Raw genomic sequence first — 26,265 nt, 5'->3', positions numbered from 1 at the left:
TATCTGAAGTAGGCAGAAAAGGAATAAGGCCAAAGAGCTTAAATAATCATTTGTATACATTTCTGTATCTACTGGGTGGGCCTGTTAAAGGACATTTTGTAGGAAGGGGGCCCACACTGCTCTGAGTGCTTTCCCTAACCAGCCAAACATGCCTGTGGCCTGGTCCATGTGTCTGCTCATGTTTTACAACCTAGTCCCTCAGTTAGCCCCATGGTTTACTACCTTCAGTTCTCATTCAAATGTCAACTTTCCAGGAAGGCCTGACTCTCCTACTAAAACTCGGCAACTTTCTCCTACATCAATATTCACTATATTTCTTCCTTGTTTTTCTTCAGAAAACCTATCACCAACCAAATGGCCTACAGAATGCACTACTTTATTCTATCTAGCCAATCCCAAAAGAATAGAAAACCATAAGGAGAGGGATTTACATATACTACTCAACAGTTTATCCTATAGTCAACAAGGTATAATCAATGAAATGCTTGGTTCAAAGTCAGAAAAAGAGAACCGCTATGAATTACTACCAACTGCCTAAAGACCTTATCATAATCTATAATCTATAATAAATAATAGATTGTTCTCATTTTAAGAGAAAAACATACTATGATATGCTCAATTCCAACTTATTTTGTGTTTATAAGCCTTGCCTACAAATGTTAATTTGATGCTTATTGTGTCCTATTTATCAAAAAATGTGAAACTTTAAAGTCACATTACAATTTTTAGTCATCTGAAGAAAACAGACTATAGACATAATCTGAAGTATCTAAAATTACTTACAGAAGTACAGATCTTAATGTCACTTACATTAAGTGGTTCAAGGATGTTGAGATGTACAAGGCAGACCATCAACTTCACTGTGATATCAATTGGCACACCATCAGGTATAGTGCAGGAAATGTTCTCATCAGCTGCAGAATAATCAAACAGATGAGAGTTCCTACATGCAAGCTCAGATGTAGAGAAAATCAATCTAACTAAATCTCATTTCAAATAACTCAAAGCAAAGATCCCACAGTTAATGCTAATTCTAGCTAATTCTATTACTAGTTTCTTATACTTCCTTCAGTATTCTTTCTGTACTAAGCTTCATTTATTTTATTGGGGAGGGTGTGTGTGCCACAATGCACATGCAGAGGTCAGTGATTCCACAAAAGAGTATGTTTCCTTCTTCCCACATGTTTAAGATTTTGCTCCATCCTCCCTTCCTAGACCCCAATCTCCCTTACTTAAACCCTACAACTTGTTGGGATGGAGAGATGGCTTAGCGGTTAAGCGCTTGCCTGTGAAGCCTAAGGACCCCGGTTCGAGGCTCAGTTCCCCAGGTCCCACGTTAGCCAGATGCACAAGGGGGCACACGCATCTGGAGTTTGTTTGCAGAGGCTGGAAGCCCTGGCGCGCCCATTCTCTCTCTCTCCCTCTATCTGTCTTTCTCTCTGTGTCTGTCACTCTCAAATAATAAATAAATAAAAAATGGACAAAATATATTTTTTAAAACCCTACAATTTGTGATTTCCCCTTAATAATTCAGATTCTGGGGCACCTCTCCTGAACCCCAAAATCCTGAATCACTTGCAAACAAATAAATATGTTTTTTAAAAAGTCTACTGTAGTGGGGCATGGTGGCACGCACAATTAATCCCAGAACTCAGGAAGCAGAGGGAAGCGGAGATAGTATTGCCATGAGTTTGAGGCCTGCCTGACCCTATCTTGAAAAACCAAAAAAGAAAAAAGAAAAAACAAAGAAAAGACAATTCTACTGTAGAGCCCTGATTGTCCCCTCATAATGGGGTGGCCTGCTGATACCCAGCATCATGAAAGGGTAGTATGCTCAATTGCTGGCCTAGCAAAAGATCAAAATTCCATACTCAAAGTGTGCTTTCTACTGTATGTGTATCATTTTTGCATTATCATAAAGTTGCAAAATCATTAATTAGGAACCATCTGTCCTAATAAAACTGCCACTACTCAAGCTCTAACATGCTACTGATGTTCCCTGATTCTGCTTATGCTAAATCATTAAGAATGTGAAGGAGGAAGGAAAACAGAATCAGCAAAGCACAGTGAAACACACTAAATGATAAAATGACTGCTATGGTGTCCAGTGTTATATGGGCTCTAGGGATCCAAACTTAGGTCCTCATGCTTACACGGCAAATACTTTACCACTGAGCCATCTCCCTGGTCCTCACCTCAAACAGAATGTGTAATAGTTCAGTGAAAGCCTTTGGAAAGTAAACTGCTATAAACCTAAAAGTGTTTAATTGACTCAGTACTTCACTTTTTTCCCATAAAAATAAAAGAAAATGAAGAGCTACAAAATAAAAATAAATGAAGACCCGCATGTTGTAGCCCATGTCTATATACCCAGCACTTTGGAGTCTGTAGCAGTACGAATGCCATGAGTTTGAGGCCAAGCAGAGTTGAGATTCTTGTCTCAAAAAAAGAAAGAGAGAGAAAGGAAGGAAGGAAGGAAGGAAGGGAGGGAGGGAGGGAGGGAGGGAGGGAGGGGGAGAGGGATGGGAAGGAGAAGAAAGGAAGAATAAAAAGGTTCAAGGATCAAAGAGAAACAGCAAGTTTAATAAAAAGAACTTAAAGCATTTTAAAAAATTAGTTATAAACCAATACAAGGAAGACTAAAAATCTCTGAGAAAATTTAGAATACTTGCTTTAGAATACTTGCTTTAGAACATTATCAATTCAAGATATTATATTATAAGCAAGAGGACTATGTACTCTTTCCAATACAAAGTTAACTACAACCTTTATTTTCTTCTGAGACGCCTTCTTCTGAACCATTTTTTTCTAGAATAATTCCAGAAAAATCGGTAATCACCTAGGAGAATGGGAAATAAAATAATAAATAATTATATATGAAAAATCTTTGTATAGTTATTTCAAACAGTCCTTGCAACAAAAAGATAGAAAAAATAAGTTTTTTAAAACATTTTTAAAAGAACTTATATTTAATAAGTTAAGTAACTCTTTGATACCTTAGTATTTTATTATGTTAACTTATACTAAGGATATGTAATAATTTAACAAAAAAACCAACCTACTTTCTAACAGAGTAATAATAAGTGAATCCATACAATTAGTCTAACTAGCCCTGTTACCATAAAGTATAAAACACACTTGATACCCACAATGACAAGACCATTGGTTATGGGGGTTTTTTTTGTTAGTTTGTTTTGTTTTTGTTATTTTTGAGGTAGGGTCTCTAGCTCAGGCTGACCTGGAATTCACTATGTAGCCTCCAGGTGGCCTTGAACTCATGACGATCCTCCTACCTCTGCCTCCCGAGTGCTGGGATTAAAGGCGTGCGCCACCACGCCCGGCCTGGTTATGTATTTTATATTCCATATGGAATTACTAGATACTCTAGCAATCTATGATTCCCATGTAAATATAAATATATATTATAAAATTAAATGAGGAGCTGTTGGCTTCTAAGAAATTCCAGAATATAAAACTATGTTCCAAACCTAAGAGCAGAGCACATAAGCATTCATTTGTACCTCCAGAGCTTTGTCATACTGCTTGTTAGAAATATATAGCTCGGCTGCGATGTTAACATCTTCCATGGAAACTAGGCCTTGGTGTTTTGAGAAAGCTTCTTCAATAATATTAATAGCTGAAGTACTATCATTGGCTTCATAGTAACTCCTATAAAATGTAAGTGGCATGATGAATACCTATTTAACTCTAATTATAAAACTCAGATTTTTACTTAGACCTCTAACAATGAACTGATTTTCCATTTTCTTAAAATATGAGAAGATAAAAATATTTTCTTCTTTACAATCATAATTAGTATTCTGACTCTCAGAACACCACTCTGATGGAGGGACAGAGCAAGTGCTTTATAAAAGATGATATGGTGCCGGGCATGGTGGCACATGCCTCCCAGTACTCAGAAAGCAGAGGTAGAAGGGTTGCTGTGAGTTTGAGGACACCCTAGGACGACAGAGTAAATTCCAAGTCAGCCTGATCCTACCTTGAAAGACAAAAACTAACAAGCAAAAACGACGGCCTGGGGCTGGGGAGCTGGCTTAGTGTGTAAGGTGCTTGCGGTGCAAGCATGAGGCCCTGAGTCCAGATCCCCAGTTCTCACATAAAAATGCCAGGCATGACAGTGCATGGGAAGACGACAAAATGATTCCTAGGGCTTGCTAACTTGTCAAGCAGAGTTGGTGAACTCCAGGCTCAGTGAGACTCTGTCTCAAAAAAATAAAGTGGACAGCAACCAAAGACATGCAATGTGAACTTCTGGTCTCCACATCCATGCACACATGCATGTACACATACCCACACCTGCACTCACACACATACAAATAAGCATGCACACATGACCATACACCACAAAAACACACACACAATGGCACAAGCAGGCTAGGAATGCAGCTCGGTGGTAGAGTACCTGCCCGGCATACCTTCAGTTCAACCCCAGCACACAAAGAAAAGGTGGCAAAAAGGGAGCCGAGAAAATCATGGTCAATCCATTTTTCTCAGAAAGACTATATGCTGTGAAAGCCTATGCTGTACTCAGATTAATAAACACCAGAGCTTTCAGGGCACAGCACCAGGGTTGCCTAGCATGCACAGAGACCTGTGTTCCATCCCCTGCACCATGGGAGGTGACACTTGTCAGAAGGATTCAAGGAACTGGATGGAATCTGACTGTCCTGTGTTCTTGAAGTGAACCTTGCTCATCTACAGAATAACAGTGTACTAAGAAAATTCAAGCTGAGGATACTGAGGGCAAAACCTTGGTAACTTCCTATGGCTTAGAACGTTCCCACAGTCAAGAAACAGCAGACCATAACTGATACCCATGCTCATGTCAGGACTACCAATGGCTATCTGCTTCATTGTTCTCTGATGGTTTTACTAAAGAACAGAGCAATCAGATATGAAAGACGTGTTACACTCAACACCAACAGATCCACCAAATCCAGACAATGAAAATTATGACCTGAGAGATGAAGATACAAATGACTTGATGACATCAAAAAAGACATGATGGGGCTGGAGAGATGACTTAGTGGTTAAGCACTTGACTGTGAAGCCTAAGGACCCTGGTTTGAGGCTCGATTCCCCAGGACCCACGTTACCCAGATGCACAAGAGGGCGCATGCATCTGGAATTCATCTGCAGTGGCTGGAAGCCTTGGCACACCCATTCTCTGTCTCTCTTTGCCTCTTTCTCTGTCTGCTGCTCTCAAATAAATAAATTTTAAAAACCAAAACAATTTTTTTTAAAAAAGAAGACATGATGTCTTTGTTAGAAAAGTAAAAAACAGCTAAGAAGCCCAAATATGAAGTGGGAAAATTCATGGAGCTTCAGTATGATATCAATAATCGGCAGTTTAGGCACTTTCTTGCAAAGCCTAACTAACTACCCAGTTTTGATTCCCCAGCGCCCACATAAAGCCAGATACACAAAGTGGCACATGCATCTGGAGTTTGTTTGCAATGGCTAGAGGCCCTGGTGTGCCCATTCGCTGTGTGTGTCTCTCTCTCTTCTGTCTCTGTTCTGTCTCTCACTGCTTACAAATAAATTAATAATTTTAATTAAAAAATAATTGTAGAGAGCCGGGCTTGGTGGCGCACACCTTTAATCCCAGCACTCGGGAGGCAGAGGTAGGAGGATCACGAGTTCAAGGCCACCCTGAGATTGCATAGTGAATTTCAGGTCAGCCTGAGCTAGTGAGACCCTATCTCGAAAAAAAAACAAAATAATAATAATTGTGGAAAAGCAACTGGAGATAAGACAGGTACTCATATTCAGAAACCTAACCGACATGAACAAGAACCTGCTTGTTTTTTCCTTTTCCAATGCTAAGGTCAAATCCCAGGCCCTGTGCACGCCAGGAAAGTACTCCTACTCAACAGAATCCCCATTCCAAGAATCTAAAATCCAGATTAATTTTTTTTTAATTTTATTTACTTGCATGCTGAGAGAGATAAGAGAGAACAGATACAGAAAAGAATGAGCATGCCAGGGCCTCTAGCTGCTGCAAACAAACTCCACTTTGTGCATTTGGCATTACATGGGCACTGGGGAAATCAAATCCATGTTGATAGGCATTGTAGGCAACTGCCTTAACCACTGAGCAATCTCTCCAGCTTCTAAAAATCCAGATTTTTTAACAGTGACAAGTCCTATCTGTGAAAAATAAAGTCAAAATCAGAGCTATTCCAAAGAAATGTGCAATGTCAAAATTTCAAATATCTTACTTTCTCTCTCTCTCTCTCTTTATTTTTTTTATTTATTTTTTTTTTTTGGTTTTTTCGAGGTAGGTCTCACTCTAGCCCAGGCTGATGTAGAATTCATTATAGAGTCTCAGGGTGGCCTCAAACTCATGACATTCCTCCTACCTCTGCCTCCCTAGTGCTGGGATTAAAGGCATGCACCACCATGCCCAGCTAAAGTATCTTACTTTTTTTTTTTTTTTTTTGGTTTTTTCGAGGTAGGTCTCACTCTAGCCCAGGCTGATGTAGAATTCATTATAGAGTCTCAGGGTGGCCTCAAACTCATGACATTCCTCCTACCTCTGCCTCCCTAGTGCTGGGATTAAAGGCATGCACCACCATGCCCAGCTAAAGTATCTTACTTTTTTTTTTTTTTTTTTTGTTTTTTGAGGTAGGGTCTCACTCTGGTCCAGGCTGACCTGGAATAAACTCTGTAGTCTCAGGGTGGCCTTGAACTCTCCACGTGATCCTCCTACCTCTGCCTCCCGATTGCTGGGATTAAAGGCCTGCGCCACCACACCCAGCTAGGTAGCTTACTTTCTAAAAGCTACTTTCAGTTCATTACCTGTGCTAAACAATTCCAACTTTTCTACCTGTGCAGATCTATAGCGCATTTATCTGATCACTTACTCACCGTCCTTGTGCTCTTCCTGCCTCCATAGTCTAACAAGAGAATTACTCCCTTTCTTACACCCTGTTTTCTTGACCTACCTCGCCCTTGATTAAAATCACCTGATAAAACTCTAACCCTAATTAAATCCAACTATACCTACCATCACTATCACCTGTGCAACTGGCATGGCACTGGTTACACCGCAAATTAATGACCGTCAGCCTCAGAGGGGCCTACTATACGAGAAACAGCATGAATATAGTTAACCTAGTCCATACGTCTCAAACTTGAATGCATACAAACCAACTGGAAACTATTTAAAGGACATTTTCTGACCCAACAGAGTTAAAGCAAGATGGCATCCTATAATCCTAACAAGATCCTATTTATTCAAATGCTGCCAGTCTATGGAGAGTACTTTACAGCCTCTCCTTCATCAACCCTAACACTCCCCCATCTATCTTCACTCTCACTCGGTGACCCTACCACTACCACAGACCACATCCTTCGCTTTCCTCTGTGTCATGGATGGATGACAAGTACACATGAGGCAAAGATCCCAGTCCTTCTAAATCTACTCAAGAATATTGCTCAAGCAATTGTCTCCTCTCTAAAAACTTCAATATGTCCCCCAATGTTGAATTCCTATTTAAATATGAATGTAACTTTTCCCAATTTAAAAAATCCTATTAATTCTACAAGTCATTCTATGGTTATCCCCCTTATACATTCCTCCAGGGTTGCCCATTTCACCTTTTTTATTTATTTATTTATTTATTTATTTATTTATTTATTTATTTGATTTTTGGTTTTTGAGCAGGGTTTTGCTCTCTAGCTCAGGCTGATCTGTAACTCACTATGTAGTCTCAGGGTGGCCTCGAACTCACAGCAGTCCTCCTAACTCTGCCTCCCAAGTGCTGGGATTACAGACATGCACCACTATGCCAACCTCACGCATCAATTTTGTTTGGAGTGCGGGTCTCACACTGTAGCTTCAGCCTCTCAAGTGCAGGTATCATAAGGGTGCCACCAATCAATTATACCTTTTACCAGTCTTTCAAACGGATCTCCAAGTTGATAAATCTGGCTTACATGGGTCCTGGGGAATGGAACCTGGGTTCTTTGGCTTTGCAGGCAAGCATCTTAACTGGTAAGCCATTTCTCCAGCCCAGAAATTATTTTTATTTTGTTCATTTATTTATTTATTTATTTATTTGAGAGCTACAGACACAGAGAGAAAGACACATAGAGGGAGAGAGAGAGATTGGGCGCGCCAGGGCTTCCAGCCACTGCAAACAAACTCCAGACGCATGCGCCCCTTGTGCATCTGGCTAACGTGGGACCTGGGGAACCGAGCCTCGAACCGGGGTCGTTAGGCTTCATAAGCAAGCGCTTAACCGCTAAGCCATCTCTCCAGCCCCAGAAATTATTTTTGATACATGGTCTGGTGTAGCATACAACCTAGAACCTGACCTCAAATTTGATGTGCTGTTACAATTAGTTTCTCATTGCTGAACAAACACCCAACCAGAAGCAGCTTATGGGAGGAAAGGCTTTATTTCAGGTTTACGGATTTTCAGGGGAAGCATCATCATGCCAAAAGAAGCTGGCTCAGAGATCCACAGCAGACACCAACAATAGTCAGCACAAAGGAACATTCAGAGCTCCAATTGGCTCTCCATACACCTTAGTAGAGCTAGACTACAAGATCCACCTCCAGTGACACCTCCTCCCCAGCAGGGCTCCACCCACTGGAGACTCAAGTTGCAAGCTCAATCTTAATCACACATCTCTGAGGCTATGGGGACATACATCCACATTCTAACCACCACATCTTAGATGACCTTGAACTCCTGACTTTCCTGACTTCACCTCCTCAGCACTGGGATTACTAGTGTGTGCTACCCTGACCAGTATTAATGTGGTGCTCAAGAGCTTCATGCATGTTCAGCAAGCATGCTAGCAACTAAGCTACATTCTCAGACCTGAAAGAAAATTTTTAGGTTTAACATATTATTCAACTACTGGCTTTCAAGATAAAATAATTATGGAAAAATCTCAGATCATAAAGGTTTCATTAACATTTCTGTAATAAAAAAGATTACAAATATACACAACTTCAACCTTCAAAGAAATCTGCCAGGCATGGTGGCACACACCTTTTATTCCAGCACTTGGGAGGCAGAGGCAGGAGGATCGCCATGAGTTCGAGGCTACCCTGAAACTACATAGTGAATTCCAGGTCAGCCTGGACTAGAGTGAGACCCTACCTTGAAGGAAGGAAGGAAGGAAGGAACGAAGGAAGGAGGGAGGGAGAGAGGGAGGGAGGGAGGGAGGAAGGAAGGAAGGAAAGAAGGAAGGAAAGAAGAGAGGGAGGGAGAGAGAGAAGAAAGAAGGAAGGGAAGAAAGGAGGGAGGGAGGGAGGAAGGAAGGAAGGAGAAAAAGAAAAAGGGAGGGAGTGAAGGAAGGAATCTGGCAATCTAATAATCTTTCAGCATTTTCAGTTTCTAAGCACTGAAAATGTACCTTATATTCAAAATTTTCTAAACAATTATACAATTGACTTGAAAACAGAATAGCACTGAATAAATTTTAAATTTTTTTCTCTATATGTAGGGTAAATATAAAACAAAGGCAGACTATTTCTTTTAACCTCAATGAAAAGTATATTCTATTTCAAATATATACTTTGATTTGCAAAATGACTAATGAAAGCATCTATATATACTTCACTCCAAACTTACTTTGCCATATCTCTAGCCAATTGCATAAAACGATCACCATCAGATGGAGACAAGAGATTTAAAATACGCCTATACCCATCCATGGCCATTTTATGATCACCCATCTGTTCATAAAGGCTTGATCTCTCCCACAGATAGCGAACATTTGTAGGCTCATATTTAAGAGCTAGAAAGAGATAAAGGAATAAAAATTACATTCTTATTAAGAGAAGTAAATAATACCTAGGTGTGACTTATCTCAGAAAATTAATTCTCCACTGGAAACAAGGCAATTATTCTGGACTAAATCTATCTCCACAGAACTCTTGACTGGGCTTGACCTAAAGCCAGAAAGCTACATGATTTTCCATATTAATCTTCATTTCATCACTCTAGTCTGACATAAACCATCAAGTAACAGCTTCAAACTAAGAGCAACCTTGGGGGAAACTGTTTAAGGACCAATTTTTATGCTTTATTAGCACACAATATAAAGTCAAAAATAAACATGAGAATAGACAAACCCAGATAACCACAGTATCACAGGATAAGAAACAAAACATAAGGGCCAATATCATAGTCCAGAAGAAAAGTGCAATTGATGAATAACCTAGGGCTAGAGAGATGGTTTGGGGTTAAAGGCACTTGCCTGTGAAGCCTAAGGACCCAGGTTCAATTCCCCAATACCCATGCAAGCCAGACACACAAGGTGATGCATGCATCTGGAATGTGTTTGCAGTAGCTGGAGGCCTGGCACACAATTTTCTCTCCCCCCCCCCCTCTCAAATAAATAAAATATGAATAATCTACTATGTAACACCTGACCAAACAAGAAAAAAAATGTACTGTTTTTCCATGTAGCCCCCAAAGCATTTTAATTACCTTTTGTATAGCAAAAAATGGCCTGCTTAATATTGTCTTGTTCCAGAGACATTTCTGCCAGTCTAACCCATTCTTCTGTGTCACTGGGATTTAAATGTGCAGCAATCAACTCAAATTGCAATGACTTTTCCATGTCACCTTGATCCTCATATATCATGGCAAGAGTAGAGAATGGCTCATAAGCCAAAGGAGCTAAAATAAATGAAAAAGAAATATAAACTCCATTGGCTAAAGATAAAATAGCAAATTTAAATGTATCCTTACAAAAAAAAATTAAAATTAATTTAGCATTGTCTGATTGGGAAAACAGGGAAAAAGACTTTCAAGTGATTTTAACATAATATACCTGCCATATTTAAATCAACAGGGTTGAGGATATAGCTCCTCAGAGTAGGGGGAGGGAGAAGAGGGAGAGAAAATATGAATGAGAAAAAAAAGATTAGCAGAACATAAGTCTAAAAGCTCTAAAATAAAGTTTAAAAAATCTAGCAAGGCGTGGTGGCTCACGCCTTTAATTCCAGCACTTGGAAAGCAGAGGTTGGTGTCTTACCATGAGTCCAAGGCCACCCTGAGACTACATAGTGAATTCCAGGTCAGCCTGAGCTAGAGTGAAATCCTAACTCAAAAAACAAAAACAAAAAAACCTTTAAGACTTCAGTAATACAAATGACTGCTTTTCAATTACTCGCTCTGTGGTTTTCATTTTCTGAGTAATAACTCCTATTAAATGGGAAAAGTGGCAGGTTACTGTTACCACAATCACTCCTCACTCCTGAATGTATTTTATAAATAAAACACTTCTTCATTTGTTTAAAAGCCAGACAGGTCAACTGTCATAATACATGAAGACCCCAAAGAAAGCACCTTGTCTTATGATTTCCATGCACATCAATATGGCCTCTTCATGTTCTCCCCGAGCAAAGCGAATATTCGCTTCACCCATGAGACCCCTCAGAGCTCTGGGTAGTTTACTCCGAGGCCTTTTCTCCTATGTGGAAGAAAAATGGCATGAAGGTTAAAAACACAGTAAGAGCTTAGATTACAACCCCAACCACATTAATAAAGAACATAAAATTAAATTTCCTTTTAAAGCTTTTTAATCTTCTAAGCTCCAAACTAAGTACTAAGTGGTTTCAAATCTAACTCCTTAAATGGAAGAAATATAACACTCAAATGTCGTATATTAATGTGACTCTTGCTTTTGGTCAGAGAAGCTTCTGTTTTCAGATGGCAGTGATCACTGGGATGGACCAAAAGGCACCACAGTGCTGAGAACTGGTGACAGAGACATCTCTGTCCCACCTTCCAAGGCTCAGGGTCCATGGCAGAAGAGGTGGCAGAAGGAATGTAACAGCCAAAGGAAGGGTAGGACTCCTTACAACATAATCTTCCAGACACAAATTGGTTCAAAATCAATGACTCTGCAGTGCCTACTGCTACTACCTACACAAGACCCTCAAAATAGGAGGAAAAGATGATGACATCAAAATAAAAGACAGACTAATTAAGGGGTGAGGGGATATGGAAAGTGGATTTGTGAAGGGAAAAGTGGAGGAGAGGAGAGAAATCATCATGGTTTATTGCCTATAATTATGGAAGTTGTCAATAAAAAAAAAAGTTTAAAAAAACTCAAATGTGGGAAAGAATAAAATTATTCTGATACTCTCCAAAGATGAGTATCTAATAAAGTAAAAACAAAATACATCCTACAGTAAAAGTTCAGAGGACAATTAAGTACATTAGGAAAGCAAAACACAAATGGTCAAAAATTACTAAATTACTAATTAGTATAAAAATTACTAAGCTACAAATGGATTTACATGCCAGAAATCTGACTGTGCAGTACTCTACTAAAGGTCTTCCTTCCTTGAAATTTATCTATGTAGAATAGACTTAGTTAAAAAAAAATACTAAGTTATATTATGTATCTTTCAATAGCAAAACTACAAAATATCCTGACACATGAAGTTAAGATTTTACATAAATTCTCTAAAATAAGTAATAAGAAATGAACGACAGCCATTGTCTCACATTATTTCCTTTTCTATTGTTTGAACCGTTTCCAGAGTAGAATTTAACTAATGCTCTCATTGAAATAACTATGCCATTTTCTTACAGCTTATAGGTACCAAATTAACTTACTTTCATCATTTTTTTGGTTTCACGATTGAGAACCATCTCCAACACAAATACGTCCCCTGCAGTGGGTTGCTCAGGTGTTTCCTCCTCTTCCTCTTCTTCTTCCTCCTCTTCCTCATCATCTTCAGTCTCTCCGAGCATGGAAGCAAAGACCTTGTGTACTGACTTACTCACACCATCCGATGTTTCTCCTAAACAAAGACACATTACACATACACAATAAAACAACTTTTAGAAGACCAAAATGATATATATATATATATATTTGCTAGTTCATGGAAGTATAAATTACTTACTTTGGCCTTTGAAAATATGAAAGCAAAAAAAATGTAAATATCCCCCCAAAACACAAAAGAAAACTGTCACAAAGTTTTTTTATCTACAAGATTTGCTAACATCCTTTAAGCTTCATCCACATATACAGGCAAAATAGAGAGATTAGACGCACATACAGTAATAGTTAAAAGTTAAAAGAGAAGGACAACTTGTTTTCTTTAATTACAAATTACAGAATGAAGTGAGTGTGGTAGAGACCATTACGTCTAACACAGTAAGTGCAAAATGCTATTTGATTGTAAGCTTTTTTGCCATCATCTCCATGTATCGTTAGTTGTATTAACTTGAAACTCTGTATGTACTTAAAATAATGCCCAGTTGGTAAAAGCGCAACGAATGCTAGCAGCCTGATTTTATTTATATTTCGGGGTACCACTATACAATGTTTGGATGTTCATAACCATGAATTTGAATGACTCTAAAGACGACTAGGGTCACATCTCACTCTCTTTCTTTGCTTGCAAATAAATATATAAAAATCTTTTTTAAAGCTGGGGATGGTGGCCTTTAATCCCAGCACTTGGGAGGCAGAGGTAGGAGGATCACCACGAGTTTGAGGTCACCCAGAGATTACATAGTGAATTCCAGGTCAGCCTTGGCTAGAGCGAGACCTTGTCTTGAAAAAGAAGAAAAAAAACATCTTTTTTAAAAAAAGGTTAAGTTGAGGAACCAAGTATCTGTAAAATAAAATAGACAACTGTAACATTTTAGAAAAGATTCAAAAATACCTAAAATTTAAATATGCAAATACATTTTTTTTTTTAAATCTAAGCCTGCAGGCTGGAGAGGTGGCTTAGTAGTTAAGGGCTTGCCTGGGAAGCCTAAGGACCCCTGTTCGAGGCTCGATTCCCCAGGATCCATGTTAGCCAGATGCACTAGGGGGCGCACGTGCCTGGAGTTCATTTGCAGTAGGCTGGAAGCCCTGGCATGCCCATTCTCTCTCTTTTTCTCTCTGTTGCTCTCAAATGAATAATTTTTTAAAAAGAATGTAACCATATTAAAAAAAAAAAATCTAGCCGGGCGTGGTGGCACACACCTTTAATCCCGGCACTCGGGAGGCAGCTGTAGGAGGATTGTTGTAAGTTCAAGGCCACCCTGAGACTCCATAGTGAATTCCAGGTCAGCCTGAGCTAGAGTGAGACCCTACCTCGAAAAACCAAAAATAAGAAAAAAATCTAAGCCTGGGGCTAGAGAGATAGCTTAATGACTAAGGCACTTGCCTTGCAAAGCCAAAGAACCTAACACTTGGGAGGCAGAGGTAGGAAGATCACAGTGAGTTCCAGGTCAGCCTGAGCTAGAGACCCTACCTTGAAAACACCCCCCCCCCCAAAAAAAGGAAAAAGGGGATAGTTGACAAATAAGTAGAAGGACAAAATACAAGGAGTGCAAGGATCTAGGGGGAAATGAGGTAAGGGAATGGGGAGATACATAAAACTAATGATGGTATAGAACCATAGAAACCTTCCTCTTGTTAGCTAATTAAAAGGCTTAACTGTGTTAATGAAAGAGGTGAAGGGGAATAAACCTTCTTCTTGTTAGCTAATAAAAAGACTTATCTCTCTACATGAGAGGTGGAGGAGGGGGCTTTGAGCAGAAACACCCTACGGGTGCTTTAGGCTTTACCCTAAAACCATAAGCTGTTGTTGGTAAATCCTAGTGCCAGAATTGGGTTACTCATCCCAAGCACAGTGAACTGTTGTTCAGGGAGGCCCATGAGGCCCCAAAAACAATGCAGGCCACTGCCAAAGTAGCTGATTACCCACCAGATCTAAATGGTAAGACCCTATTACTAAAAATACCACAGGCTGTGGTTGCAGGACATCAAGAGATCTTGCTGGCAATGAGACCGACACCAGCTCCCTGCTGACTAGTTCTTATAATGGTGGTCAGTGCTAAGCAAGCTCCTGGGGAATAAAGGCCACTAACAGATTGAGGAAGCAGTGGTTCCTGCAAGCAACAAAATCAGCCAGGCAAGATTAAACATCAGCAATAGTGGTACACAGGCTATGGGGAGAACCAACTTTCTGATTAAACATGAGGCCCATTCAGTGGGAGGAAATTCATACCTGGTACTGAGAACCAAGTCAGAAGCCTATGGCTTGAAAGGTCACAGACCCTAAAGGGAAGGTTCCACTGTTATTTGGCTAAAAGGAGAGGATACACCTGTCAAAAGTCTTCTAAATGTCTTATGTTTATCACCCTTTGATCCATACAGCTCTCACTCTTGCCTAGAAAATCTTTTTTAATTTTTCTATTCATCTATTTATTTGCAAGGAGAGAGAGAATGAATAGGTGTGCCAAAGCTTCTTGCTACTGCAAATGAACTCCAAAGGCATGCACCACTTTGTGCATCTACCTTTACACAGATACTGGGGAACTGAACTCAGGAAGTCAGGCTTTGCAAACAAACACCTTAACAACCTGAGCCCAAGAAATAATTACTAAGCAGCTACTATACCCTAAACATTGATGAAAAAGAAAATCCCAAGGGCATCATTGCAATGAAAACAGATGACAATGTTGTCAATCACTTTGCTAGGCCTTCTTAATACTTAATACAAATAGCAAAAGATCTCAACATACCTTCACTGGCATCTTTGTCCAGGGATTTGGTTGAGTCAATTCCTGATGATGATGGAACTTCAGCATCATGTAGATTCTCTCCAACTGATGGTTTTCCTTTTTCCTGAAGAGTGTGATTAAAAATTAGTTAAACAGTCCAAAAACGAATACAGATTTAGTTCTCTCTGCTGGCAGAGCATTTACTCTATTTCCTATTTATAAAACTGGAGACTCCACACATCCACAATATATGGAATCTACATATGAATATAGTCAAAGCATCTCAAAGTATTCAGGTCTTAATCTTTGGCCTGCCATAAACATATAAAATATCTTAATGTCCGGCCAGGTGTGGTGGTACATGCCTTTAATCCCAGCACTTGGGAGGCAGAGGTAGGACTGCCATGAGTTCAAGGCCACCCTGAGACTACGTAGTGAATTCCAGATCAGCCTGAGCTAGAGTGAGACCCTACCTGGACAAAAACAAAAAAGAAAAGATATTAATGTCATTAATCTAACACTTAAAACAACGACACGAGGCACTAAGTAGTTCATGAATTAAGAAACCACTAAATAAATTCAAAAGGTCCAACTGCGTTTATTTTCCTTTTGTTGTCAAATAAGAAGATACGTAAGGTCCAAATATTTCTTCAAACTATGAAAAATGGAATATATGTCCGGGTGTGATAGCACACACCTTTTAATCCCAGCACTTGGGAGGCTGAGAGACAGGTAGATCGCAGTGAGTTCGAGGCCTGCCTGAGACTGCAGAGTGAATTCCAGGTCACCCTGGCCTAAAGTGAAACCTTACCTCGAACAAAACAAAACAAATAATAATAATAATAACAATAATAATATAAAAAAATAAATGGAGTCTATGAACGAATATTTTATCATCAGGCAATTCAATTCCCCCGGCGCTGGGTCCTCAACGCTTCCATTTAACACAACAAAAGCAGCTGGGGCGGAAGACGCAGCCCACCCCCACCCACGGGCACCGAGAGCCCGAAGTGAAGCCAGGTTCCGAGCCAGCAACAATCCTGGGACTCCACTCTTCTCCCAGCTCCATTCCGCCGGACAGCGCTGGGAGCCGAGGGATTTGCTGGCGCCAGGGGTGGGCGAGGTGAGCGCGGGCGCAGAGCTCGGGCGGGGAGACTACTGGAAGCGCTGAGCACCGACGAGCAGAGACAGGGGCACTTTCGGCCCGGGGAAGCCGCTTCCCGAGCTCCCGCCAGGCCCGGCCCGCCGCGGGCGTCTTCCCGGTGCCCGGGCCTCGGTGCCAGGCGAACGCCAGGACCCGCCTGGCCTAGCGGCTTACTTTCTTCTCGCGGGTTTTTCTCTCTTCTCTCCGCTTTTCGAACTCTTCAAAGGAGATTTTCCCTTCCAGGTAGTCGATCAGCTCAGGGCTGAACCCCGACATGGCTGCCGGGCGGCCGAGGCAGCGCAGACGCCGAGGATGAGAGCCGGAAAAGCAACGACTCCTACACTCCACCGGGCGTGCTCCCAGGAAACATGCCCGACCCGCGCGCCGCAGCCTCCGCACTCGCGTTCCGCTTGCGCGCCCGGCCCAGGGACTGTTCTTGGGCAAAATAAGTCTCCAAAGGTCTCTTTCGGCCACTCACCTGCTTCCCTCTGGTTGCCTGCTTTAGACTATTAAGCACTTGAAAGTGCATTTTAAACTGACCTTTGGGCTAGGGGGTAGCGCCCAGTGGTAGAGCATTTACCTAGCTCCCACCAAATATATTTTTCTTATTTTGTTTGTTCGTTTTTTGTTTTCTGCTTTTTTGGTTTTTTGAGGTAGGGTCTCACTGTAGCCCAGGCTGACCTCCAGATGCATGTACCATTTTGCATCTGGCTTTACATGGCACTGCAAGAAAGTGCTTTAACTGCTGAGCCATCTCTCCAGCCCCCATCCCCCCCCCCCCCACACACACACACATTTTATTTTTTGGTGCTGCGTATTGATTATATGGCTTTGGGCATGTTAAGTACCCATTCTACCACTAAACTACACCCCTAAATCTAGAATCAGAATTTGAACCCTGGTTCACAAATGCTGTGTTGTTAATCGTGATAGTCTCTTCCATAATGCTATGTTTCAATTCCTACATGTTCCTGTGCTTTAAATGTTATTTTCTATTATAACAATTTCTTTTCCCTATTCTAGATACACTACATATAAACATCTTGAGTTCTGGAGCGATGGCTTAGTAGTTAAGGCACTTGCCTGCAAAGCCAAAGGACCCAGGTTCAATTCCCCAGGACTCACATAAAGCCAGATGCACAAAGTGGCACATACATCTAGAGTTTGTTTACAGAGGCTAGTGGCCACAGTGGGCCCATTATCTCTGTCTCTCTTCTATCTCTCTCTGCTTGCAAATAAATAGATAAAAATATTTTAAAAGTCTCTAGAGCACAGGGTGTGGTGGCCCACACCTTTAATCCCAGCACTTGGGAGGCAAAGGTAGGAGAATCACTGTGAGTTTCAGGCCAGCCTGAGACTACATAGTGAATTCTAGGTCAGCCTGGGATAGAGTGAGATCCTACCCCCAACAAAACAAAAACAAACAAACAAAAAATCTTGAGAACAACTTTAGTTCATGCATTGTTAGAAACCCTACCTTTAGCATTTGAAAATCAAATTTGATGGAACTGAAAGGACTTTGCAATGTTGAGCTTGGTGTACTTGAGCACTTAGAGACAAGATATAGAGATCCTATCAACTGTCTTTATGGTAATGCAGGTGAAGATAACATCAGGAACTGAAGAATCTCCAATCCAACTCTCAAAGGGGGGCAGTGAACCATTGTAAATAGGGATGGATGGTTACCTAATAAGGAGAATATTCTTCCAAGACCCAGATGGCTTACAGAAGTTTGTTTTATTGCTGGTTACCTAGAATATGAGGATGACACATCTGCAGACACAGATTCATGTTAAAGAAAAAGGGAGCAGTGAACAAAGGGGTGTGGAGAAGTTATTCTGCTGAGGAGCATCTTAATGCCTTGAAAGTTATTTTATAGGTCAGAATGTAGCATGATATCTTTCTATTTTTCATTTTTCTACTTCCTTGTAGTGATTTGTCCCTTGATGAGTCAGAGACATCCACATTACCTTAAGATGGAGCAGAATTGTTGTAGCAGTAATGAAAATAGCAAGAAGAAACATTTCGGTCTTGCAGGCTGATTTTTGTGAATCAAAATGGAAAGTCTGAAGGAAGCAGAACATTAAATTTTTGCCTTAACAACTGAATTAAGAGTACAAAGAGATGACGTTATTCTTTCCCTTGTTGGGGGATGAATCGTGAGGAGCTTGATGCTCTTGGGGTGACCATTTTTCCAGGTGTCTCACTTTTCTGCAAAAGCTAATGGATCTTTCTTTTGGGCTCCATCTTTGTGAGCAAACATCATGGAAAGTGGAGATACACTTTCTGTGGCAGAGAGTGGATTTATTTTCTGACCATTATAATAGAAATATGTCTCATTTGGGGGCAAATGTTGGACATTTTTGCTAGTAATCCTATAATTAGAAGGGGATGAGGGTTCCCAAGTGTGGACCACTTCAGCTTTGGCACAAACACACTTTTACAGTGGAAAGATGCATGTGCTTGCATTGATACTTTGAAAACTCATAGCTAAAAGTCCCATGTAGATACCCATCACTTTCAACAGCCATGAAGCCAATAAGCATTCTCTATGTATAAGTCTTGTTGTGTAGAGTAAGGATGGTGATAAGAGAGGGAAAATGAGTTGTTAGATTCACTCAAGAGCTCCACAGTGGCATGGGACTCCCTACCACTCAGTCATTTATCTTAATAAGCAGCTATATTTAGTGAGGAACAGTTCATCAGTAACTACTTATATTGTTAAATAGTAAAACATCTCATTACTAAAAGCAGCTTCCATTATTGTGTCAATGATGGTAGAATAAGATAAATTGACTTAAATTTAACAAGTGTTTATTCAACACTTTTTACATACCTGCCATTGGGTTACATGCTTGTGAAATAAAAGTGAATTACATAATGATCTTTCCCGTCAAAGACCTCATAAGCCTCTAGGAAATAAAGATACTTGTGCAACTAACTACAACAGAACATGCTAAGACAGACACAGAATATGTTCTTGCACATGTATTTTATTCTTGATATTTGGTATCATAATACACAGAAAACTACAAGAAGCTATTTTGAAATGTACAGAACAATGATATTAGGGCACTGATGGTTGCATTCTAGGACAATGTTCCTTGCTTGAATCATAGAGAAAATGATGACAATGTCCATGAATTATCATAGGAAGCAGAGTTATGTCAACAGACAACATGGAAAATAGAAAACTTCAGCATGAGCTAATGGCAAGGTGAGGAGACTGGTTGAAAGAGATGATTCCCCTCTTTCTACTATTCGTTGCTGAGTAGGGTTTATTCGGGTGAGTGGGGACTAAGGCAAAGCTAGGGCATTTGTGGGAGCACAGTTTCTACCTTTGGTCCTAACATTATGGCAGCATCTTGCAGAGACTGTGCCACTCCAAAAGGCCTATTTATTTGCTTTCTATTATAACATCCTCATTTAGTCACAGCTCTGACACAGTTAGGTCTAACAATAGGATATGCTGAAAATGGGTTTACATACTCTCTAGGAAAAAAAAGATAAATAATAAACTTAAAACCCTATACATACCATGTTCTGTAATAAGGAAGAAACATCATTCAAATGAAAATATTGATTGATATTACATGCTAAACATAAAAGGAAAGTTTTAAAAGCCAACTTAAAGAAATCATTTTGGAATATCATCATCTCTTTTCACCTGTGGTATTTTCATAACTCCTTCAAAGGCATGAAATGTCCTACATCAATATTTATGATTACAGAAGTAAAAGAAAAAACTTTCCAAAAATATGCCCCAAAGTAACACATGCCCCAAAGTCCAGCTATTTATATGTTAGTGTGGAAATGTGGGCTACAATATTACAAATGACCAACATGGAGGTGGAAAAACACACAACTCAGTCCTAGCCATGGTTGAATTTTTCTACTGAAGATCATCTTCTATAGCTTGAAGTAGAAAGATATCTGAAAGAAAAAAAAAAAAACAAACAAGGAGATATTGCAACGAAATAGAAAAGTAAAGAGTATATTATCAACACAAAGGCTCCCAATCAGTATCCAAAATGTTAGGAATGAGAGCTTCTAACTATGAAATCCTCCCCACCCTAAAAGCTCTGTTTCTTTTCCACAGTTAAATGCTTCCCACGTGGTTTCTGTCTCCTGCCCTTAAAGATTTCCTCATCCATGTTTTCAGGGAAGTATTTGTTGTTTTCTCTTATTCTTTTTATGTTAGAGATCAGTAGCTACATTTTATAGATGAAGAAATTCAGACTTAGAAAAAAACTTAGCTGCCTCATGCTAAAGTAGTCTTTGTTTTATTGTCTGATATCCCAGAGCCTAGTTTGCAAAGCCATCAAAGGTAGACTTCATTAGCATCATTCTGTTTATTCCATTTTATTTTCTCATTTTTGTACAAGTTTATATTGTATATGGTAAATTGAATATTCCATTTAGAATATTAATTGTTTGGTATGCTTCCTCACAATTGCATCCATACACTTGTGGAGACATAAGAAAAGATTTTAATTATGATTCTATTCCCTTTATTATTTAGCTTGACAAACTAGAAATGTAATGTATTTGCTTGGAAATTCACCTTATCTGCAACTTTTTAAATGGTAACTATTTGGTAAGAATGCTAAAGTAATAATAATAAAGTTCAAACCTTAAGTATAAATACATTTTGGATTTTTCCTATAAGAAAAGTGCCATCTTTACTAATATTATACAATATTATTTTCTGAAGTCCAAGTTCATATATGTATTATATATAATGCTTTTTCTCCAAAACATGCATATAACTTTAATTTCCAATTTAAACGAAGCTATCAATTAGACATATTTTTAAGTGTCATGAGTGCCATGTATTTTTGACATTTCTTTACATGTAATTTTCCATATAACTTACGTACTTGATAGGGTCTGAAAAACACAGAAGTATGAGTATATCTTATTTCATTAATTTTAAAATCCTAGTAAGAGTGACAATTCTATTATTCTACATATTTCTCTCTAGAAAATTATGCTTTGAAGTCATAACTATCATTTATTCTTATAACCAGACTACAAAATACTGGATCAAGCCCAAATATTTAATAATGATGAATGTATTCAAAAGTGAGGACATAAAATCATTTTTAAAACAAATATTCTCAAAGTCTCTTCTTTGCCAGTTGTGTGTTTGGACAGACCCGAGAATAAAGGCAGAACTTTTACCTAAGTCCCAAAGGACTGTTCAGTCTTGGTGGTCATTAGGAAAGGAATTTTTCTGCTCTTCATAGTCTGCAAAGGCAGAAGCAATAAGTTCTGACTGGAATGAGAGAGGTCTGGAATTCTCATTCATGGTGAAAGTATTTGGAAGCCTCCCGAGATCAAGACCTCTGCTCTTAAAATATGCCTGAAGGCTCCTGAAAAACTAAAGAGAGAAAGAAATGTTCAATGCCATATATAAAGGAAACACCAGAATACTCCAAGTCAAATTTTTCTGTTCTTTTTTTTTCCTCTCTGAATTGACTTTAACACTAATCTAGGTAACAGGAGGTTGAACATCGAGGCATACAAGCTTGAACTCCTCCTCTGCACCTCTCCCAGGCTTCTTCCTTCCTTCTGACATGTCAGTCCTCAACAAGATGGGTCACTAATCTTGGTGAAGATGAACAGGATATCAATTATTAAGAATCAGTAGAAACCAGAGACTCATTGCAATCCTCTGACTGCTAGGGTCAGATGAAACTCTACGCCTCAAAGATCGGCTCGGTGTCTGCTCTGCCTGAAGGGGAGAACACACACAGCCCGTGCCTTCTGCATGTTTTGTTTTCAGAGTCCCTTCAGGAAGCAGACACACACATGCAGCGCAGAGTGCTCTTGGCTTCCTTGTCTTGATCCTGCACTATTACATTCCATGCAATCTTTCTTAGAAAAGCCACATTTTGAAACAATCAAGTCAATGTGTTTACTATGCTGGGCAAACTTTTTAAGAGTGTTTTTTATTGCTGTTTGGAATTACATTTCCTAAGTAAATATACGCTGAAATATGCTGAGCAAATCAGTAACAATGCAGGGTAAAAACTGTACCTCTTCCTCAATGCAAGCTCATCACCACTAAGCCACATCCTCAGCCCCTCCAGGATTTGAATATGCCTTAGGAACCAATGCTATAAAGTCAATGGTGTGTGTAACATCACCGAGTAATGTAATGTGCTGTGTTTGTATGAACTTACTTCTGAATATAAACTTGCTTCACCTAATAGAAACAAACATGAATTAGCCAGAGAAATAATAGCATACTAGCTACAAAACCTTGGGCCTGTCAAGTTGGGAATCTGCTCAATCCTCTGTAATTCCAGATGCCAGTTTCTCTTTCAGCCAGCATTCCCCAGGTGTGTTCTTACCAGTTCTCGGTTTCTGGGGTTGCTGAGGGGTTTCCATGTATCTTCATGTCTCACTGTGGCTCCGTGCACACAGTCCATCAGTACCAGAGCCACACACAGTAGCAGGAGAGGTGCTTGGGACATGATGCAATGAAGCTGGATAAAAGGAGGGATCAATGATCATTGAGTCAGAAAAGAAAGAGGAAACATCTACACAGTCAGACAAGGGAGGAGAAACTGCATATTTGTTCACCTATATTTTAGAATTTTCTTTTTCCCAGATTCACCTGCAAATGAAGTCCTCCAAATTAGCTCAAAATCATTCATCATGATAAGAACAGCAGTAATGAGCAAAGCAATTATGAAGATAACCTAGAAAGTTCAAGTATTCCTTTTCCATCTCTGAAAAAAAATGCATGCTTTGTTATCTAAAAGAAAAGTAAAAAACACAAAACAAAATACCTAAATTACTTATATCTTAAATCAACAGAGGTTTTTTTAAGAAAAGAAGCGTTGGGAGTCAAAATTACTGTGGCTGGGGACATAGCTTAGTGGGAGAGTGCTTGCCCGGCATGTGCAAAGCCCTGGGTTGAACAGCCAGGACAAAAAGAACAGAAAGGAGAACGAAGAAAGAGAAAGGAAAGAAGGAAGGAAGGAAGGAAGGAAGGAAGGAAGGAAGGAAGGAAGGAAGGAAGGAAGGAAGGAGGGAAAAGAGAGAGAGAAAGAAAGAAAGAAGGAAAGAAGAAAAGAAAGAAAGAAAAGAAGAGGAGAGAAAGGAACAAAGAGGAAAAGACAGGAAGGGCAGAGAACAGAAGAGAAGAGAGGAAGGGGAATGGAAGGGGAGAGGGGAGGGGAGGGAGGAGAGGAAAGGGAAGAGAGGGGAGGGGAGGGGAAGGGAGAGAAGAAGACAAGAAGGGAGGAGGAGAAGAGAGGAGAGGATAGGAGAAAAGAGAAGAGAAAAGGAAAAGGGAGGGAGGGAGAAAGAGGAAGGAAGGAAGGAAGGAAGGAAGGAAGGAAGGAAGGAAGGAAGGAAGGAAGGAAGGAAGGAAGGAAGGAAGGAAGGGAAAAAGAGACAGAGCAAAAGGGACTCCAAAAGAGAGGGAGGGAAGGAAAGGATTTAAATGAAATTTACTTCAGGTACCCTAAACTACGAAATGTCCCTGACACACACATCTCAGACAGACAGACAGACACATCCAGCATGAAGAGATATTGTTTTCTATTTCAGAGTGGGAAATTGAAGTTGAAACACAGACTCTGGTCAACACAGCTTACCAGGAGTTTGTCTTCACCGGGCCTTGCCGCAATCTGCAGGACAATTCATGGGTACTTATAACCAGTGGCCAGACTGGCTGCAGGTGGGAGTGACTGACGTGAGCAGAGGCAGTTGAAAAATAATGATGCCATTTTCATCCATGGCACAAAGACCCTTGAGAGTCAAGTCTTCCAGCTTCTTCGGGTAACCTAGTTATCTTACAAATGCATCCTCCTCCTCTAGGGCAGTGGCCATTCTGTGTGGATTTTATAAAACACATGAGCCACTTCTAGACAGTAAAGTGGGTTGCTTCTTTTTTCGGATTCAAGAAAAGTTATACGCACAGTAGCTGGGAATAGGACAATGATTATCCCGCCTAATAACATGTACTATTAGAGATATCATTTCTCAAATTAACAGCATTTTTGGACAAAAATTCTATCGCAAAGGCCAAAATTGTTCTTTTTGACCTACACGTTGTTTTTCTTCTTAGAATCTCAAGAAGCTTCACAAGTTTGAAATTGTGGCATGGTGTATCACATTAGTTCATTCATAGTAGAGCAACAAGATAGCATATATTTCATGGAAAAAGAAAAATTACCATACCTACAGCATCCCCTTGCTGAATCATGCCATCTGTAGAAAATGGGAGGGTTGAGAAATTGGACTTGATTATTTGTAAAGTTGCTTTGGTTCCAGTGATTCAGAATGAAATTCAGGATAAGCTCTTTGTAGAGAAGTCTTATGATCTAGACTGGAAATTAGAATAATTGGATATGGTCAGGAGAGGTGGTGTATGTCTGTAATCCCAGCACCTGGGAAGTGGGGACAGGAAGATTAGGAGTTCAGGGTCAGCCTGGGCTACATGAGACTTGCTCTGGAAAGAAAGAAGAAAAAGAAAAGAAAAGAAAATGTGTGATAAAGTTTATTGATTGAAGTTTATTGATTTAGGAAATAAACAATGAAGGTCATAGTTGCCCAAGGTCAAGCTGGGAAGGTTGAAACTAATTTCCTTTCTTCCTTTCATTCCTCTTTCTTTCTTCCTCCTCCTTCCTTCCTTCCTCTCCTCCCTCCCTTCTTCCTTCCTTTCTCTCTCTCTTTCCTTCCTTCCTTCCTTCCTTCCTTCCTTTATCTCTCTCCTTCCATCCTTCCTTCCTTCCTTCCTTCCTTCCTTCCTTCCTTCCTTCCTTTCTTTCTTTCTTTCTTTCTTTCTTTCTTTCTTTCTTTCTTTCTGACAGTGTTTCACTGTACAGCCCAGGCCGACTTCAAGTGGGCAATCTTCCTGCTTATCTCAGATTCCCATGCTGGAACTACAGGTCTACCAGCAGGCTCTTTCATCCTCATCCTCATCGCCATTGCCAGCATGTCTTATGAGGCAGGCTTGCTCTTTCTCTCCTCACTCTTGATGTTGTTGACTGCCACGCTCTCTGCCAAGTTCCAGGAATTGCTACTGTCTTCCCTTCCCATCTTGCCATCCGCATGCTGGGATTATAGAAACCTGCCATGGCTTCCAGCTTTTCATGTGAGGTCTGGGGATCAAACTGCTTTATCCACTGAGACATCTCCCCAACCCCAATCAGCAGACTCTTACTGAGTGCTTACTATGTGCCAAACATTGCCCTAGGCTTTAGGGGTAAAATAGTAAAAATGATAAATGAGTCCTTACCCTCACTGATCAAAGATTAATAGGCTAGACAAACATTAATTAAATCATTGTTCTATACATTGTGTGAATGATGATAATTTTTTATAGTGGGATGGATTGAACCCAGGGCCTTGCTCATACCAGACAAACATCCTATTACTGAGCTACATCCCTAGCCCTTGGCTTTTTGAGGTGAGTCTCACTATGTAGCTCAGGCTGTCCTTGAGCTGGGGACCTTGTGCCTCAGCCTCCTGAGTGCTGAGATTGTAGGCATATGTTACTACATCCTGCTAATGGTATAGTTTTCTGCTGCAAGCATTGCTAAGTGACTGAAGGGTTTTAAGCATCCACACAGGTTAATTAGACTGGCA

The 26,265-nt window shown here is 40.0% G+C and overlaps 2 protein-coding genes across 2 annotated transcripts in view; both read right to left on the bottom strand.

Moving 5' to 3' along the window:
* Window positions 1–16,991, bottom strand: part of Gtf3c3 (general transcription factor IIIC subunit 3) — a 35,757-nt gene extending 18,766 nt beyond the window's left edge. Inside the window, exons 1-9 of the mRNA XM_045147627.1 lie at window positions 16,831–16,991; window positions 15,534–15,636; window positions 12,618–12,805; window positions 11,340–11,463; window positions 10,476–10,667; window positions 9,615–9,780; window positions 3,522–3,669; window positions 2,767–2,839; window positions 811–914 (exon numbers count right to left, since the gene is read on the bottom strand). Coding sequence (XP_045003562.1) covers window positions 811–914; window positions 2,767–2,839; window positions 3,522–3,669; window positions 9,615–9,780; window positions 10,476–10,667; window positions 11,340–11,463; window positions 12,618–12,805; window positions 15,534–15,636; window positions 16,831–16,932 — 1,200 coding nt within the window. The 5' untranslated portion in view covers window positions 16,933–16,991. The remainder of the gene's footprint in view (window positions 1–810; window positions 915–2,766; window positions 2,840–3,521; window positions 3,670–9,614; window positions 9,781–10,475; window positions 10,668–11,339; window positions 11,464–12,617; window positions 12,806–15,533; window positions 15,637–16,830) is intronic.
* A 4,868-nt stretch (window positions 16,992–21,859) lies between these two features.
* Window positions 21,860–23,138, bottom strand: C4H2orf66 (chromosome 4 C2orf66 homolog). The gene is made up of 2 exons (XM_004653734.3): window positions 23,016–23,138; window positions 21,860–22,039 (listed from the first exon to the last, which is right to left on the bottom strand). Exons 1-2 carry the CDS (start codon window positions 23,136–23,138, stop codon window positions 21,860–21,862), a joined length of 303 nt encoding a protein of 100 aa, XP_004653791.3.
* Window positions 23,139–26,265: the final 3,127 nt, after the last annotated feature.

This window comes from Jaculus jaculus, chromosome 4, assembly GCF_020740685.1.
Source record: "Jaculus jaculus isolate mJacJac1 chromosome 4, mJacJac1.mat.Y.cur, whole genome shotgun sequence".
NCBI classification, from domain to species: domain Eukaryota; kingdom Metazoa; phylum Chordata; class Mammalia; order Rodentia; family Dipodidae; genus Jaculus; species Jaculus jaculus.
This window is presented reverse-complemented; position numbering and strand designations above follow the sequence as displayed.